Source organism: Oppia nitens, unplaced genomic scaffold (genome assembly GCF_028296485.1).
Source record: "Oppia nitens isolate AA-2021 unplaced genomic scaffold, nextdenovo-longstitch-racon4-pilon3 scaffold3_pilon_pilon_pilon, whole genome shotgun sequence".
Lineage (NCBI taxonomy): Eukaryota > Metazoa > Arthropoda > Arachnida > Sarcoptiformes > Oppiidae > Oppia > Oppia nitens.
This window is the reverse complement of record NW_026533221.1, coordinates 3,185,274-3,202,511: the sequence shown is the minus strand read 5'-3', so window position 1 is coordinate 3,202,511 and position 17,238 is coordinate 3,185,274. Positions and strand designations below refer to the sequence as shown.

Genomic DNA, 17,238 nt, shown 5'->3' with positions numbered 1-17,238 from the left:
TATATTTTTTTTATGACAAACGACATACAAATAGTCATAAATAAAAGCGACAAAAATTTTAAATGTATTTTTAATGATAAGTTTAAAAATTTGTTTTCTAAACATTTTAATAGTTAATTTAATACATAAACTAATATATAAAAATGTCTAATTTTATAATTTTCTTACAAATAAATATACAAAATTATTAAATTATATTTTATTTTTAAATCATAAAAAATCATAACTAAGTGGTTGCCGTCTGTTCTGTGGGTATATTACTACCAATAGTCGGTGTCTCTTCATTTGCTTCAGTGGTCTGTAGTTCACCGGTTATCTCAGTGGACAAAAAGATGACATCTAATATCGACTGAGGTATGTGTGATCGCTGATGGTCTGTAAAAGTGTTGACGTGCTCTTGAAGTGCCGGCTGTAGGTCAGGACTGCTGGCAAACACGGCCTTCAGCTGAGGTCCCGGTAATTGGAGCAACACTTGAAAACTTTGTGGTTTAGTTCGTTGACAACATTTGATGAATCCTTCCCATACTTTCTTCTGTTTCCACACCTGTTTTAATATCAATCGCTGCAATATATTCATAACAAAACCTATTAGTCGTGGATATTGTGAGAGACTTTGAATGACTGTTCGCATCAATAGTGTTGGCAATGGATTTGATTCCATCAACAGTTGCATAACAACTGCTAACACTTCAGCCGTATATATGTTTGTCTCAGCAAAACATAAATTGGTTGCTTTGATGATAGTCTTGATTTCACATTTTGTCGGATCGATATTATGTAATGCGATAAGAAGTTCAGCGGGAGTTAATGGACTCTGAAAATTGGTTCCCGACTCGACTGTAAAAAATGAATAATTAATATTAGATTAAGATTTTTAATCAATTTTTAAGACAAACAAAAAATAATTTAATAAATCTACAAACCATGAGCTCCTAAAAGTCTATTGAAAACTTCTTTGACAACAACGGGATTCAATTTAATAAGTTTAGGCAACGCTCCTATAACTTCAGCCTTAGATAAACCATTGAGCACTGGTATCAAAAATCTGACGTCAGACACTCGCTTATGATATAAATCGCGGACTCGGGATACTAGTTCAGCACTCGGTGGCTGTTTATCGGTCAAAACGTGTATAATACGAGTCACCAATGTTTCGGCACCTTTTGGACAGTTCTCTACTAGAAGTAACAGTTCTGGAGAGTTCATTCCCATTCCTTTGACTGGACCTTCGAGAACTCTTAGAATAATACGTTTAGTGTCAGCACTGGTGCCTACATAGACAACGGCTAAATCATGAATATGTCTATGACTTGTTGGCAAAAGACTTAAATACAATACAAGACATAATTTAATTAAGTCGTCGTTCCAGAGGCCAGTAGTTTCTTTGTCTATAACTGCCGGAGGTTGAGGTTCTAAGAGATATCGGAGAGCTTTCAATGCAAACTCTTCGATTGGTTGTCTAATGCTATCATTATTATAAGTTTCATATAAATATTTGGCGGTCTTTACTGAATGTGACCTAACATCAGACTTTTCGGGATGAATACACAGCTCAAGTAATAGTGATATTAGTTTGATGGCATGTTTTCTTTTAGTTTCAATTAAATCTTTCAATATATTAATACCGGTGCTAACACTCAGTGTATACATATCGTCGCTTAAAATAAAATGTTTTAATAAATCAATGGACTGTACGGTCAAAAGTGGACACTCAGAGTAAAACTTAGTGAGAAAATGGTCGCGATCTTTGAGTTCTGTTTTTGTCATCAAGTCTTGTAATAATTTTGTCAAATAGACTGAATAATGGGTAAAATCGTTGTCACGTTTTTTGGCAAAAACAAACTCATTATAGAGTGCATTGAATAGGATTTCGTGTCGATTTCGGATGTCTTCAAATGCATAGTTTCTTATCAATGATTCAATATTGGATGTATCGTTATATTCACACGAAAGCATCGCTAATATCTTAATTCTGGTCTCTAACTGTGTCGTCGAAAAGAAATATTTTTTATCTTCTTTTAGTATCCGATTGATGGCATCCAAAGCCATCTGATTCTTCACCTCTTCATTCAATGGTTTAGTAATTTCAGCCAAATTTAATTGTTTCAATTTAACGCCTCCACTCAACTGTTTACCTGATTGTTGTAGTCTTACTTTTTGTTGTTGTTGGTGTTGCTGCTGCTGTTGTTGTTGTTGTGATTGTAACTGTTCCTGTTTCTTTAGCTCTTGAGCTATTGATTTACCAATAATTGTCGCTATTTTCTGATTTTGTTCAACAGTTTGTTCGTCACTCAATTGGGCTTTTGATAAATTTGTCATTTTTTCTACCATTTCTTGTACCCCTTTTCCCAATCCTTGGGCTGTTAATTGTGAGGATAAAAGACGGGCCAAATGTTTGACTTGAGACGCGGTGCCGGCGGCAGCCACTGGTGTGTATGTGGCCTGAAAATGGTGTGGCATAGAATCGGGAAGTGCTAATAAAGATACAAGAACTAAATCGCAGACATTATCGATATTCAAACGAGGAATTATATCCTCAGCCGTAATATCAATGGCAGTGTTGGCCTCATTCTTAGTGATCTTTGCTGATGGAATTACAGGCGGCGGTTCATTATCTTCATCGTCGAGTTCGTCGGATTCCAATTTAATTCGCTTTACTTCGACATCTTTGGGCTCCATTTTTATGGCTCTTTTTCTGTGTTCATTCAGACATCTATAAATCTCCGACTGAGAGGCGCCTAAATCTATTAACAATTGAGTAATTTGTGTCTGAAATGTCGACGATGCCCAAGACATGGGATGTTTTAAAAGTATCAAAAGTTGAAGTTTTAATTGTTTGCGAACTGAATTGACTTGAGATTTGGCTAAAGTTGGCGGAAGATTGGCGTGAAGTGCTTCCATCGCTTGTATCACTTTTGCCATAAACAGTTGCGATCGCTGTTTAGAAATCAGTGTCAATGTCTGCATTGTTGCCATTAAGTTAACACTAGATATATGAGGTGTTCCGTGAAATATAATCAACTGTTCAAACACTTGTTTGGCCTCTTCTTCGAGTGCGTCCAAATCGATCAATTGACTCGAAGACATTGAGTCCAAATTAAAGTCATCGCCAGTAGTGAACTGGTCTTTACGTGTCTGACAAATGACAATCATTTCCATGAATTTGATGGCCTGTGTTCTGATGCCATCGTTGTCTGCATTGTCTAACAGTCCAAACAAATGTAATTTTATTTGAAGCCATTCCTCATAAACTGATTCAACCAATTCGTTGATCTTTCCTTTGCAAATCCATTTAAGAAACTCTTTATATAACTGAGTGGCCGTCTGTATGGCCTTTTTGATGACATTAGAGCTATCGTCTGCTAACATAACCTTTAAATTCATAATAACTTTTGGGAAGTACTCGGGATCCTTCTTGCAGGCGCTCTCTATAAAGCCGACCACAAAACGTCTGACATCAATGTCTCTGTCGTTTTGAAAGCCAAGAATTTCGTCCAAGAAGTTGTCCAACAAGTCGTTATGTAAAACCAATTCCTGAACTTTGCGCAGATTTGTTACCTTTTCGTTGTCATCGGTGGTAGTCATCGAATCGTTCAACAGATTTATCACCTAAAGGAACAATCGGAAAAAGTGGTCAATCAATTGATATTATCACTGAAAAATCGTGGTAACGGTTACCCTATCCTCTATTGATGAACTCATCTTTACGTCTTCAGCTGAATCTGCGCTCATTTTATTGTTTTATTGACTAAACAACTAAATTATTGTCAAAAAAAACTAAATTATGTGTGAAATGATTGTATTGAATATGTTTTATAAGTATTAATGTCTTTAAATGTTTGTTAAAAGTGCTCTTCAATTGATTGTTTGTATCGATCAATGGTTTTCAATGATTTCAATGACATTTAACGTCGATATCAATGAAAAAATAAACAATAATTTAATTGTGAAAAATAACAATCAAAACAAACAATTAATAGAAATTATTATAAATACACTTAATTTTAATAATTAAAAAATAGTGTTACAATTGTTTGTAACGTATTGTACCCTAATTTGTCATTATATGTGTTAAATATTTTATATAAATAATATGAATTTGTGTACAATTGATAAACTATCGTTTGTTGTAAACCCAGCGTAACGTTTGTTTTGAACAATTGTCGACTCTATATATTGAGTGTCTATTTGTTTGTATAAAACGAAAACAAAAATGTTTGTCATTTGAGTGACAATTATATTGATTTGAATGAAACAAACACTCAAACAGACAGCGATAGACACGACACGGAAGACATGACATGATATCAGAGAGAAGACAACCATTTAATTGGACATAACGTGCAATCAATCATTGGTGGCAATGATTCACTCTTTTTCGGTGACTTCGGCCAGTCGTCTATTAATCGGTAACTTCTTTACCACACTTTTGTGGCACTCTTTTGATATTACAATCAAATTTTGATTTTAATTATCTTATCTATTGATGACTTAGCCATTGTTATTGTATGGCTTCTCGTAATATTTGTCATAACTGGTCCATTGATCGGTTGGTCGCACAATAGAGATGACGGCAATGTTGACATGAATAGTAACGGCGAAATGATTTTGGCCCGACTTTCCCGTGCAATGAATGAATTGACGGCTCTTAAGGCACAAAATGAAGAGCTGAGAAGTTTATTGCAAAACTATTTGCCAATTGATTTAAGTGTCACTTCTGGCCAACAATCGGATGCAAAGTCGTCGTCATTAAAGTCGTCATACTTTCCATCACAAGAGTATGAGTTAAGTCGACGTCGCGTTGAGTTTAATATGAATGAGTTGTGGCACTTCTTGAGAACCAAAACCAACTCATCGATCATGCAATTCGTTAACCAAATCAAACACAATATGTTTTATGATTTAGGTTTGAATTTTATTGAATATTCATTTTTAAGTAATGTTTATTAATAGAGTTTATCGGTGATTGTAGAGGTCATCGAAAAGAGAGATAATATTTGGAGAAAATCCGAGTTTAAAAGATTGAATGATTTGGTTAAAAATAAGATAAATGAATTGCAAAATCCAGTTAAAGACAAATGTGGTTCAACAAAGAAGTTGATCTGTCAACTAAACAAAGGCTGTGGCTTTGGCTGTCAAATACATCATTTGGTTTACTGTATGATTGTCGCGATGGCCACAAAGCGTACTCTTATTATGAATTCACAGAACTGGCGTTACGCTCAGTCAAAGTCCAAAGGATCGTCAAACAAGGGTTGGGATTCAGTTTTTTTGCCTTTAAGTCAGACCTGTTTGGATGATTCCGGTTCCAGTAGAATATCATGGAGTTCTTCATCAGATTTAGATATTTATCAGGTTTTAATGATTGCAGTAATGTTTTAAAATATTTTTATTAATAATTTAAACAATTCAATCAAACAGGTCGTTGATCTGCCAATAATTGATTCAATGCGTTCTCGTCCCGATTATCTACCATTGAGTATACCCGAAGAATTAACACAATCATTGGTTCAACTGCACGGCGCACCTATTGTCTGGTTTATCGGACAAATTGTCAGTTTTTTGATGAGACCATCGCAAGAGATGAGTGATTATATAAAGAAACAGAAAGAGAGATTCAATTTCAGAGGACCTATAGTTGGAGTTCACGTCCGTCGCACTGACAAAATTGGTACCGAAGCGGCTTTTCATCCGTTGGCCGAATATATGAAATTTGTTGCCGATTATTACGATCGATTGGATCTATTCTATGAAAGAAATCAAACGGTTTGTTAAAACAATTTTCTGTAATAATCTGTTATTAATTATTATTTTGATTGTTTCAGAATACAAAAGTTGAACGTTTAGTATATTTAGCTACCGATGACTCTTCTTTGTGGTCCAAAGAAATTAAACCATTTGAAGACATGGGATATATATTTATTGGTGATTCACAAATCTGTATGTATTTAAGCTTTAATCTTACGGTATATGTTATGAAATTTACTATTTTTTAAATTCAAAAATTTAGCTCAAACTGCAAGTCTTGGCCGCCGTTACTCAATAGACTCATTGCGAAACATAATTCTCGATATATGGCTATTAAGTGAAACAGAATTTCTTGTTTGCACTTTTAGTTCACAGGTATGTCGTTTGGCCTACGAGTTGATGCAGACCAGGATTGAGCCGAAGTCGTACTCAACAAAATTGGATAAATCCAGTGCTTACTATTCATTAGACGATATCTATTATTTTGGCGGTCAATCAGATCACAATCAGATCGCTATACTTAATCACAAATCACAGAATAGCCATGAAATTGATCTTAAAATTGGTGATGTCGTTGGTAAGTAATATTGTTTTGTTTATATATTTATATGTTTATAAATTTTTTATATTTTTAGGAATTGCTGGAAACCATTGGAACGGTAATCATTAAAACAAATTTATTTTAGAAATTATATAATTTTTAAATATATATCTAAATTATAGGTTACAGTAAAGGACTCAATCGGGAGACAAAACAAAATGGTTTATATCCCGGCTTTAAGACAAATGAAAAGATAGCGAGCGCTCACTTCAAACTATTTGAGTCCAATTGATGGTCGGGTATAAAAATTGACATAACTTACTGTTACTTAGATATTATATGTTTTTATTTGTCAATTATTTATTATTATTTTATCATTAATTGTTCAATTAAATTAAATTAATGAATTTAGTAATTTGTTTATACAATAATTGTATATTGTATGAAATATTGTATATATTGTAATTTATAAATAAATTAGTGTTAATTACCGTACCGTATATTTGAAAAAATAACATTTTCATACAGTAAAAACTGGCATTTTTTACCACCACTGGTAAATTAAACGTCGGTGTGGAAAAAGCAATAATGGTGTATTATAATGTATATTTAATAGTAATCTATTAAAAACGGTATATTTAGATAACTATTACCTGTAATTAATTAGTTATAACAGTATTTAATATAATTGTATACGTTTACAGTATTTTTACATATTTTAAATCGCTAAATAAATAGCATATTCAAAGGGTTTGGAACTATTTGAGACGTCTAAATACAAGGGGTGGTAAAACTTGAAAACGTATAAAAACGGGGGTTGGGGTGGGGTGGGGGTGGCAAATTTAAAGTCACAAAATATTTGTTAATATTATCAAACTTACATATCTCTATATGGTGGGAATTAAGTAACATTTAACGGTAAATTAAAAACATTAATAATATTGAGGTAATAGTTGGTTGACTTGTAGTACCGGCAGATGTCGGTTGTGTTTTGATAATAGAGTATTAGATAATTGGTTGCATTGAATGCCATTTGAATGGTTGGATAATAGGCTGGCAATGGTTGCGATACACTGTACTCATCAACACATATAAAGTAGTGAGCGATTGAATCAATGCATTCAATGATCGAATGGCTGTGAATGTAGTGTTTGTTGTGTTCACACAATAATTGCTTAAATAAAATACTTAACAAAACCAATACATTTGCCATTGAATACCATTTAAAGACTGTTTTGTTGGACCAATTGGTCACCGGAGTTAAGTAGTTGATCCTATATATGGCCGAAACACAGACAGTTAAATACGGCCAACGAATGGAAGAAGAGGGCACTCAAGACAAGGAACGGTTCGCTCGGTATGTCTTACCATTAGATCTGTCTGCCAGTGACTGTCCATTATTAGCCATACATTTATCCACCACTACTGTCACTTTCATCAACTAATATTGATGACGATGTGACCATCGTTTCGACCGCAATAGGTGTCTGTGATAGTTGACACCATAAACACACATAATTAAAATTACTATCAACTAGTCGTCATTGCCATCCATCTCAAGGATGTCCTATGGATTTACACATCTATTACATTGAATGTCAAAACTGTTTGTGAATGACATTAGTGGTGGTCATCAAAGTGTGGCTAATAATGGATTTCTGGTGTTGAATAAGTTTAATCTGATTGCTAGTTGATTGGCGTTAATAACTAAATGTCAATAATTTGATGATAATTATTAAATTAAAAAAACGTTTTGTTGACAACAATTATTTTTCTTATGAACTGATCTTTAAGTGAGAATCACAGCGAAATCGAGAGGAGGCGTCGCAACAAAATGACGGCATATATTACCGAACTGTCGGATATGGTACCCACGTGTTCGGCATTGGCCCGAAAGCCCGACAAACTGACCATTTTGAGGATGGCCGTCGCACACATGAAATCATTAAGAGGTCAGATATAAAACAAAATTGCGTTTTCATAAGTTTAACATAATATTGACTATCATTTGATCCACTAGTGGTCTCAAAAGAGACTTAGAGTTTTGTTGGATTTTGTTTTTTGTTATAAAAATATTTTTTTTTGCTATTATATCATATAATGCATGTATGAAATACAGTAGTATTGCATATAAATCGATGAAAAACAAAAAAGTGATTTATATTTTCTCTCATATATGAGTCTCATATCATATGTATTGTATAAACGCATAGCAAAAGCCTTATAGACTCTAATACCTCCTATTTTGCCGTCAAATATAATGAAATTATATAACATATAGTTTTTAGTTGTACTCTATATTTGCATTATAAATATTTAATAAGTAAAATGATTTCAAGTTAATGAAGTCAAGTGATTTTCCCTCAATATTATAGTGTTTTTTGTTGCTTTAATCATATTATTAAATATTTGTATAAATAATAATAAAGTCAATGCAAATGCCATTTATGTGATTAGCTTTTATGTCTACGATATTGTGGTCAAACATCAGCCAAAAACAAATTGCCGTTAAAAAAATGAGTGCATTTCCCATCTCATAAACTTATTTATAATATACAGTCTATATATGATATTACTGTATATAAGTACCAATAATATCCCAATCCCTCACACATATGCCTCTCTCACCTCTATATAAATGCTTTTGTTTCTCATATAAATATAAATATATATTTTGTTGAAATCGCTTCGGGCTTTGGTTGAAGTCATGTCTTTATGGGCAGCAATTGATTACATTTTTCTTGTAATTATGTTTTTTATGTGGTATTCACTAATAACTTCAACTATAGAGTCGATAACATTTTGGTTTCATTTCATTGTCTAATACATATCGTGAATAACCCATATATGAAATGATTTTAATTATGGCCTTTTATTTTATTAGTTATTACTATTGGTCCAAACATTTGTAAAAAATGCAATTAATTAGCAAAACATTGTGTTCACCTAATTTTTATAATACCTATAGCCCTATGTTTAACAAAGTTTTTTGTTTGTGAAATTTATATGTTAGGATAGATACTGTAGTACTGTATATATAAATTGTTTTTCAAATGAAATACCGTATTTAAATTAATTGTTTTGTTTTGTAATAGTATTTGATTTATGCTGTTTTATATAAGTTTTATGTTATTTAATAAAAATAACCTCAAAGAGCTTATTGAAAAAATAACTAAATTATAATTCAATTCACATTTTAATTTATCATAAATATCTTTTTATATCCACAATAAAAAAATAATAATTTTTCTATACTTTGAATGTTAAACTACCGGTAATTTTTTCATTCAATTGAAATGTTTTTTCTTATATATTTAATAGACAACATAAAAATATTGTTAGTGATGTGAATTTATTAATTGCGATAATATAAATAATTACTTGTGATTTACATATATAATTGAAATAACAATTACTATTGTTACTAAATTTATTATATACAATACATGTTACTAACTATTTTACTAACTAACGAGTTATTAACTAGTATTTTATACATATATTGTGTATTTTATTGGATGTCTATGTCATATGAATAATAATTATGAGATTTAAATCTTAAAATATTATTTTAATAAAAATTGGTACTTGGCCAAAATATTTAATTTGATAATACCATTAATATAGGGACCGGTAATACCAGCAGTGATGGCACTTATAAGCCATCATTTTTGACCGATCAGGAGCTCAAGCACTTGATTCTTGAAGTATGTCTTAATTGTATAAATGATGTTTTTTAAGCAAATAAATTGATTAATTTTAATGAATGATTTAATAGGCAGCCGATGGCTTCCTGTTTGTGGTGGCCTGTGATACGGGACGTGTCATCTATGTCTCTGATTCGGTGACACCAGTGCTTAACCAGTCACAGGTCTGCGTAATAATATTTTTGAATTATATATATATATATATATGCATATAGTTAATACTTAAAAATGATTTATGTTTTCATTATAGACTGATTTTTTCAATTCATGTGTTTACGATATAATACATCCCGAAGATGTTGACAAAGTTAGGGAACAACTTTCAACACAAGAATCTCCAAATTCTGGACGAATACTTGATTTAAAAAGTAAATATTTGAAAAATCTTTTTTAAATAAGCAATAATTACTAATGAGTTATTTGTTTGTTTTTATCCTGAAAAGCTGGTACTGTCAAGAAAGAGGGCCATCAATCGTCAATGCGATTATGTATGGGCTCCAGACGTGGGTTCATATGTCGTATGAAGATCGGTAACATACAACCGGACAGTATATCTCCGAGTCATATCCATCGCATGAGACAACGTAATAGTTTGGGACAATCACCCGACGGAAACTCGTACGCAGTGGTTCACTGTACTGGATATATCAAAAATTGGCCGCCAACTGGTGTCCAAATGGATCGCATGGATTCAGAGGATGGACACGGTAGCCATTGTTGTCTGGTTGCTATCGGACGACTTCAGGTGACATCGACGCCAAATACCAGTGATTTGATGGGTTCTAATTCAAACAATGAGTTTATTTCGCGGCACAATATGGATGGAAAGTTTACGTTTGTTGATCAACGGGTTTCTAATATTCTTGGATATCAACCACAAGAGCTTTTAGGAAAACAATGCTTTGATTTTTTTCATCCCGAAGACCAAAATCATATGAAAGAGAGCTTTGAACAGGGTTTGCATCCATTTGATTCATTGCTATTTTGTTATCTGTAAACTAAATGATAATTTCATTTTTTATTTTAGTGCTCAAACTTAAAGGTCAGGTAATGTCCGTTATGTATCGGTTTCGGGCGAAGAACTGTGATTGGGTTTGGCTACGGACCAGTAGTTTTGCATTTCTTAATCCTTATACAAATGATGTCGAATATATTGTCTGCACAAACACTTCAGCCAAGTATATAAGCTTTGAATTTACAGCACAACAGTAGAGTATAATTAAATTTATTTAATTAAATTAGAAGTTTACATCATTCGAGTGGCAATGAGATGGCTAATGATCAACAAAATACTGTAACAACTGATGCAAATATTGGACATCAATATCAACCGCATTCAATGACAGGCGTCGGTATAATACCGGGACAGACAAAACATGAAGGTTTAGATTACAGTTTACAACGTCCGCCTAATGATGTCTATTCATCTATGATGTCGACTCGCGGCCATATTCCCAATCAGAATATGAATGACCGGCGAACGGCCAATGATAACCAGGTCTATAACGCATACGATCCCAGCCATTCCACAGCACAAACACATTCCGCACTCAATTACCCGAATAGTGGTACCAATGCTTCGAACTCACTTTCGCAGCAGATGAACAAAACCGGTGTTTCCGGTTCATCCACTTCTCCACCGCAGAGCACATGGACTCCCAGACATTTGACTCGAGTTAGTTATTTTAGTCCTTTCGCTGCATGTCTTCATTAGTTTATTAAATGATTTTGTATTTAAAATATATTTATTGTTTATAAAGACTGAAGCATACAATCAAAGTGTTGCTTACAATCAAATCAGTCCTCCATCACGAAGTCCTTCGGGACCAACGTATACACAATTGAATTCGGCACCGGGATCAAGAGGTATGTATATATATACCGTTAATAATAAAAACATCTGATTAATGATCTTTACATAATAAGTAGGAATGTGGGGTCAATGGCATAATAATGGAGCACCCGATGCGCCCACTACATCAGCCTCATCCGTAAGCCATCCTCCAACGCACGGCAATCCGTCGGTTGCAAACCACGGTCCGGGAGGACCACATCAACCTCAAGAACTGTCAGATATGCTTCAAATGTTAGGACAATCGGAGCCGACATCGTTTGAAGACTTATCTATGTTTAACACATTCACCGAATGAAGCAATCAATTGACACATTTATATGCATTTAATATGTTATCACTTTTTATTACGAGAAGTCTTAAGAGAAGACAAATTTCTTTTATAAATATATATAAATAATTAAATGTAATCATAATTGTAGTCTAATTTGATTAATCATTAACTGGTTATTGTCACTCATAGCCACCACATCTTTAGACATTAATTTGTATTTTATTTCTATAAAATTTGAGATTTTATTTTCTATATACATAGCGATCAAAAAAATTTTAAAAATATCTAAATAATTAAAATATTAATATATTAAGCAATATATTTATATTTATATGTTTTAATTATATTTCGATTACTTTAAAAACAATTGTTTTTTGTACACTTAAACATTCAATATTTTGTTTGTATATATTTTATAAAAATGCTAATTATGTGTACAAATATATCACATTTGTAATAATAATAATAATACAGTAATAATGCATGAAATAATTTTTTTTAATTTATCATTAATATAAAAAAATCGGGAATTTATCTACCGGTAGGTCAATAAAAACAAGATTTATATAATTATTATAAAACATAAATTGTAATACAATATTAAATATTTTTTTGTTTGTTTGTTAATTACATTCCGTTAATTACAATTACTGTAGTTATAATAATAATACTAATAATATAAATTATTTACAGTAATAACATTAAAATACTAGAATTTTGTATTGAGATATCGCCTTATATATTAAAAAAATATTATTAAATTTAAAATCGGACGAAATTTTTTTCAATTTTATACTAATTAATAATTTTTTATGTAATATTACAATACTTTATAGTTTAATCACTATTTTAATTAAAGTGATTTCATTAAATTTTAAGTTTAAATATTATTAGACCTATACTTAAAATTTATAAATTATTAAAATTATAGATATTTAAGTAATAATATTTTAAAACAATTTTATAAAAAAAATATTTGATAACTAACTAACGCAACCATTAATAGCAAACATAACAATAACTAAATTTAATTAAAAATATTTTTTAAAACTAAAAACAATACATACAGAGGATGTACTGTATAATAATTATATTGTAATTATTGTGTACATTGAAACAAACAAATAATAATCTCACCTTGATCATAATTTGATGAGATAATACTAAGTCAATTGAAACCTTGATATAACTGTGAATAGTATTATTGATAACTACTTTTAAAAAAATAATTTAAACTTTACTTAACTTATGTGTGATTTTGTTTAGTGTATTATCAGAGCTAATGATCGGTAAAAATCCCCAAAAACTGTTAACTGAGTCGACGTAGTGTTTGATTGGAAAGTATTGTTTGTTTGACTATTTCAGTGTATTTTCAGTCAAATATATGAAAACTGTTTTTCTCTCTCTTTCTATGTATTGTTATATTGAATACAATGAGTGAGTTGTTTGTGATGTCAAACAAATGAAAGACTTGTTGTTTTTCGTTGTCTGAAACCATATGTCTTAGAGATATATAAAGTGTTAATATATAAAGTGTTTCATCGATGACAATGATGTGACTTTTGTAACCATTTTGAGCGTTTGAATGGACACAACGGTAGCCATGAGTTCAATGAATGGCAACAAAAAGCAGTCCATTTGTCGATACTTTGCCACAGATGGCAATTGCTTTTATGGCAGCGACTGTCAGTTCTGGCACAACAATAATCACCAACAGGTCCACCAACAGAACCAATCGACTCATTCGAGACAACAGCACAACACGTATCGTGACCTCAATGGTGGCAACAGCTATGTCAGCACCGGTTACAGCAACGACTCTTCTTCACTGCCCAACCGTATGTCTGGACTGTCAATTGATCCGCAAAAGAGTCTGATGGGTACCAAACCTAGTTCTTCAGCCAATACTCACGCAATAGCATCACATTTATTGAATACCTCTAACGCACCCATCGGTGGCCAACAATTACCTAATTATTTCATGACTGACGCCATTAGACAGGAATTGTTACGGAAACTGATTGTCTCTCAAGACATGGCTTCCAATGAGATGTACTTAGAGTTGCCTCAAGTGGTGGACGTTTATACCGATTTAGTGCCACTCGAGGCCAACATATCGAGTCCTTCGACAACATTTAATAACATGATTTGCAGTGTTTTCAGAGCGACGAACAGCAAAACGGGACAATTGTTTTGCTTAAGACGTCTTCACTCATTTCAGCCCAACTCAGCCAATGCTAAGCAAATGATTGCTGCGATCGACTCGTGGAAGAAGTTGTTGCACTCAAATGTTGTCCAATTGAGACAAGTGTTTACAACTAAAGCATTTGGCGATAACTCACTCATCTTTGTCTACGACTATCACTCGATGGCCAACACAATGATGAGTCATTATTTTCACTCTTCCAGTACATCCAGTTCTTCGAGTTCAATGAACGGCTACTCTGGTTCTTCGCGACCGTACAGTCAACAGCAGAGTCAACGCAAACTATTGCCGGAACCGTTGATCTGGAACTTCATTATACAGATATCATCAGCACTGCGAGCCATTCATTTAGCAGGTCTTTCATGTCGAGCATTAGATCCAACCAAAATCATCATCACTTCTGGCACTAGTAGTACAGGTTCTGCTAATTCTCAGGAATACCCGCGCCTTCGTCTCAATGGTTGCGCAGTGTTTGACGTATTGGGTAACGATTCCTATCTCAATACAACTAACCCTAAGTTAATTACACAGCACTTCCAACAGGAAGATCTCTTGTCTTTCGGTAAACTATGTCTCTGTTTGTCTACAAATAGTATAGCATCGGCGGCCAATCGCGACACGTGGCCGTCAATGTTAGAGTTGATCTCCCGGTCCTATTCAGCTGACTTACGTTCTTTGGTTTATTACTTATTGTCATATAATTCAAACTCTGGGACAACGCATACCATTAATGACATAATGCCGATGATTGGCGCGAGATTTTACACACAATTAGATACATTGTATCACAAAGAAGATTCACTAATGGATGACCTGTCAAAAGAGTTAGACAATGGAAGAGTTGTAAGACTATTGATAAAACTCGGGACAATCAATGAGAGACCAGAGCTTCAGATGGACCCCAATTGGTCGGAAACTGGTGACCGATATTTGCTTAAATTGTTTAGAGATTACTTATTCCATCAGTTCAGTGAAGATGGCCGTCCGTGGCTTGACTTAGGACACATGATATCAAATCTGAATAAACTGGACGTCGGCTCACCCGAGAAGATATGTCTCATCTCTAGAGATGAACAAAACATTCTTATCGTTTCATTTGCTGAACTCAAGCGCTGTTTCGAGTCATCACTCAATGAACTAATGCTTTAATTGATTGATTGATTGGACACAAGAGTTGTAAGATTTAAGATATATTTTTTGAAAATAACAAATCATTGAAAAATGTTTATTAAAAAAACAAAAATTATTATTATTATTACAAAACGTGTATTTAATCAAATGATGTTATTTATAATTATTTTATTGTAACTTAAAAATCCAATTAATGTCAGTTTATTTTGTTTTATCTGAAAAATTATGCGAATATATAAATATATTGATTATATTTGTTTACAATTACTTGAAGTACAATCTTATTAAATAATAAAAACAAAATCTATGCATAATTTATTCTAAAACAAAATTAAATTGTATTTTAATTTTAAAAAAAAATAAAAATTGATTAAAAAAATAATAATCGGTATATTAAATATTTCATCTATCAATACAATAATAACTTTTAATTAGTTGATTTATTAAAATGATATTTATATCTTTAAAATTGTACAAATATATTGATATGTTCTATAATTTATATTAAAATATGTAATTTTTATGGAAAATTTTAACTAATAATTAAACTTAGAAGTTAGAAGTAAGTTAGAAAAATATACATTTAAAAGTCACCTACAATTGCCTAGAATTACCTAAATAGTTCAATAATAATTTAAAATTGGTAAATTTAGAGCTGCCTTAAAATTGTATTTTAATTTTTTTTTAAAATACAAATTTATTAAAAAAATAATAATCGCTATAATAAATATTTCATCGATAAATATTCATAATTAGTTGATTTAATAAAAGTGATTTTTATATTTAAAAAAATGTACAAAAATATTGATATGTTTTAAAATTTATTTTAAAATATGTTATTTTTATGAAAAGTTTTAACAATTAATAATAATTACTAAATTAACTAAAGTTAGTTAGAGAAAAGAATCTATCAATAAAAAAATAACTTTTAATTGGTTGATTTATTAAAATTAATTTTTTAATTTTATAAATATATTGATATGTTCTATAATTTATATTAAAATATAATTTTATAGAAAATTTTAACTAATAAAAAAATTCTAGTAAATTAGATAGATTAAAAAACTAATAATCGCTATAATAAATATTTTATCGATAAATACTAATAATTAGTTGATATATTAAAACTAATATTTATATTTATAAAATTGTACAAATATATTGATATGTACTATAATTTATATTAAAATATTTAATTTTATGGAAAATTTAAGCTAATAATTAACCAAAGTAAGTAAAAAAAATATACATTTAAAAGTTCTATCTAGAATTACCTAGAATAAATTATAAATTGTTCAAAAGTAAAAATTTAAAATGATTGAATTTATAGGTGTCTTAAAATGTTACCTAGAATAAATTGTAAATTGTTCAAATGTAATAATTTAAAATGTGTGAATTTATAGGTGTCTTAAAATGTTACCTAGAATAAATTGTAAATTGTTCAAATGTAAAAATTTAAAATGATTGAATTTATAGGTGTCTTAAAATGTTACCTAGAATAAATTGTAAATTGTTCAAATGTAATAATTTAAAATGTGTGAATTTATAGGTGTCTTAAAATGTTACCTAGAATAAATTGTAAATTGTTCAAATGTAAAAATTTAAAATGATTGAATTTGTGGGTGTCTTAAAATGTTACCTAGAATAAATTGTAAATTGTTCAAATGTAAAAATTTAAAATGATTGAATTTGTGGGTGTCTTAAAATGTTACCTAAAATAAATTGTAAATTGTTCAAATGTAAAAATTTAAAATGATTGAATTTGTGGGTGTCTTAAAA

General features: G+C 31.2%; 4 protein-coding genes across 5 annotated transcripts; 3 read left to right on the top strand and 1 right to left on the bottom strand.

Annotated features, from left to right (window-relative positions):
* Nucleotides 1-226: 226 nt before the first annotated feature.
* On the bottom strand, nucleotides 227-4,000 carry LOC128957804 (symplekin-like). Its single transcript, XM_054303619.1, has 3 exons — nucleotides 3,679-4,000; nucleotides 924-3,609; nucleotides 227-837 (listed from the first exon to the last, which is right to left on the bottom strand). Exons 1-3 carry the CDS (start codon nucleotides 3,730-3,732, stop codon nucleotides 227-229), a joined length of 3,351 nt encoding a protein of 1,116 aa, XP_054159594.1. The 5' UTR covers nucleotides 3,733-4,000.
* A 143-nt stretch (nucleotides 4,001-4,143) lies between these two features.
* LOC128957313 (alpha-(1,6)-fucosyltransferase-like) lies at nucleotides 4,144-6,700 on the top strand. Its single transcript, XM_054303052.1, has 8 exons — nucleotides 4,144-4,409; nucleotides 4,496-4,906; nucleotides 4,973-5,355; nucleotides 5,422-5,766; nucleotides 5,826-5,940; nucleotides 6,011-6,325; nucleotides 6,384-6,407; nucleotides 6,472-6,700. The coding sequence occupies exons 1-8, from the start codon at nucleotides 4,364-4,366 to the stop codon at nucleotides 6,579-6,581; spliced, it is 1,749 nt and encodes a 582-aa protein (XP_054159027.1). The 5' UTR covers nucleotides 4,144-4,363; the 3' UTR covers nucleotides 6,582-6,700.
* A 579-nt stretch (nucleotides 6,701-7,279) lies between these two features.
* On the top strand, nucleotides 7,280-12,261 carry LOC128958468 (aryl hydrocarbon receptor nuclear translocator homolog). 2 transcript variants are annotated; one of them, XM_054304327.1, is made up of 10 exons: nucleotides 7,280-7,646; nucleotides 8,084-8,241; nucleotides 9,917-9,996; nucleotides 10,068-10,160; nucleotides 10,247-10,364; nucleotides 10,440-10,952; nucleotides 11,024-11,174; nucleotides 11,239-11,671; nucleotides 11,757-11,862; nucleotides 11,926-12,261. In XM_054304327.1, the coding sequence occupies exons 1-10, from the start codon at nucleotides 7,570-7,572 to the stop codon at nucleotides 12,144-12,146; spliced, it is 1,950 nt and encodes a 649-aa protein (XP_054160302.1). In that variant the 5' UTR covers nucleotides 7,280-7,569; the 3' UTR covers nucleotides 12,147-12,261. The 2 variants fall into 2 exon arrangements, with proteins under 2 accessions (XP_054160302.1, XP_054160301.1); XM_054304326.1 differs by having other exon boundaries at nucleotides 11,923-12,261.
* Nucleotides 12,262-13,480: 1,219 nt separating this feature from the next.
* Nucleotides 13,481-15,496, top strand: LOC128957473 (PAN2-PAN3 deadenylation complex subunit Pan3-like). Its single transcript, XM_054303238.1, has one exon. It carries the CDS (start codon nucleotides 13,708-13,710, stop codon nucleotides 15,475-15,477), a length of 1,770 nt encoding a protein of 589 aa, XP_054159213.1. The 5' UTR covers nucleotides 13,481-13,707; the 3' UTR covers nucleotides 15,478-15,496.
* Nucleotides 15,497-17,238: the final 1,742 nt, after the last annotated feature.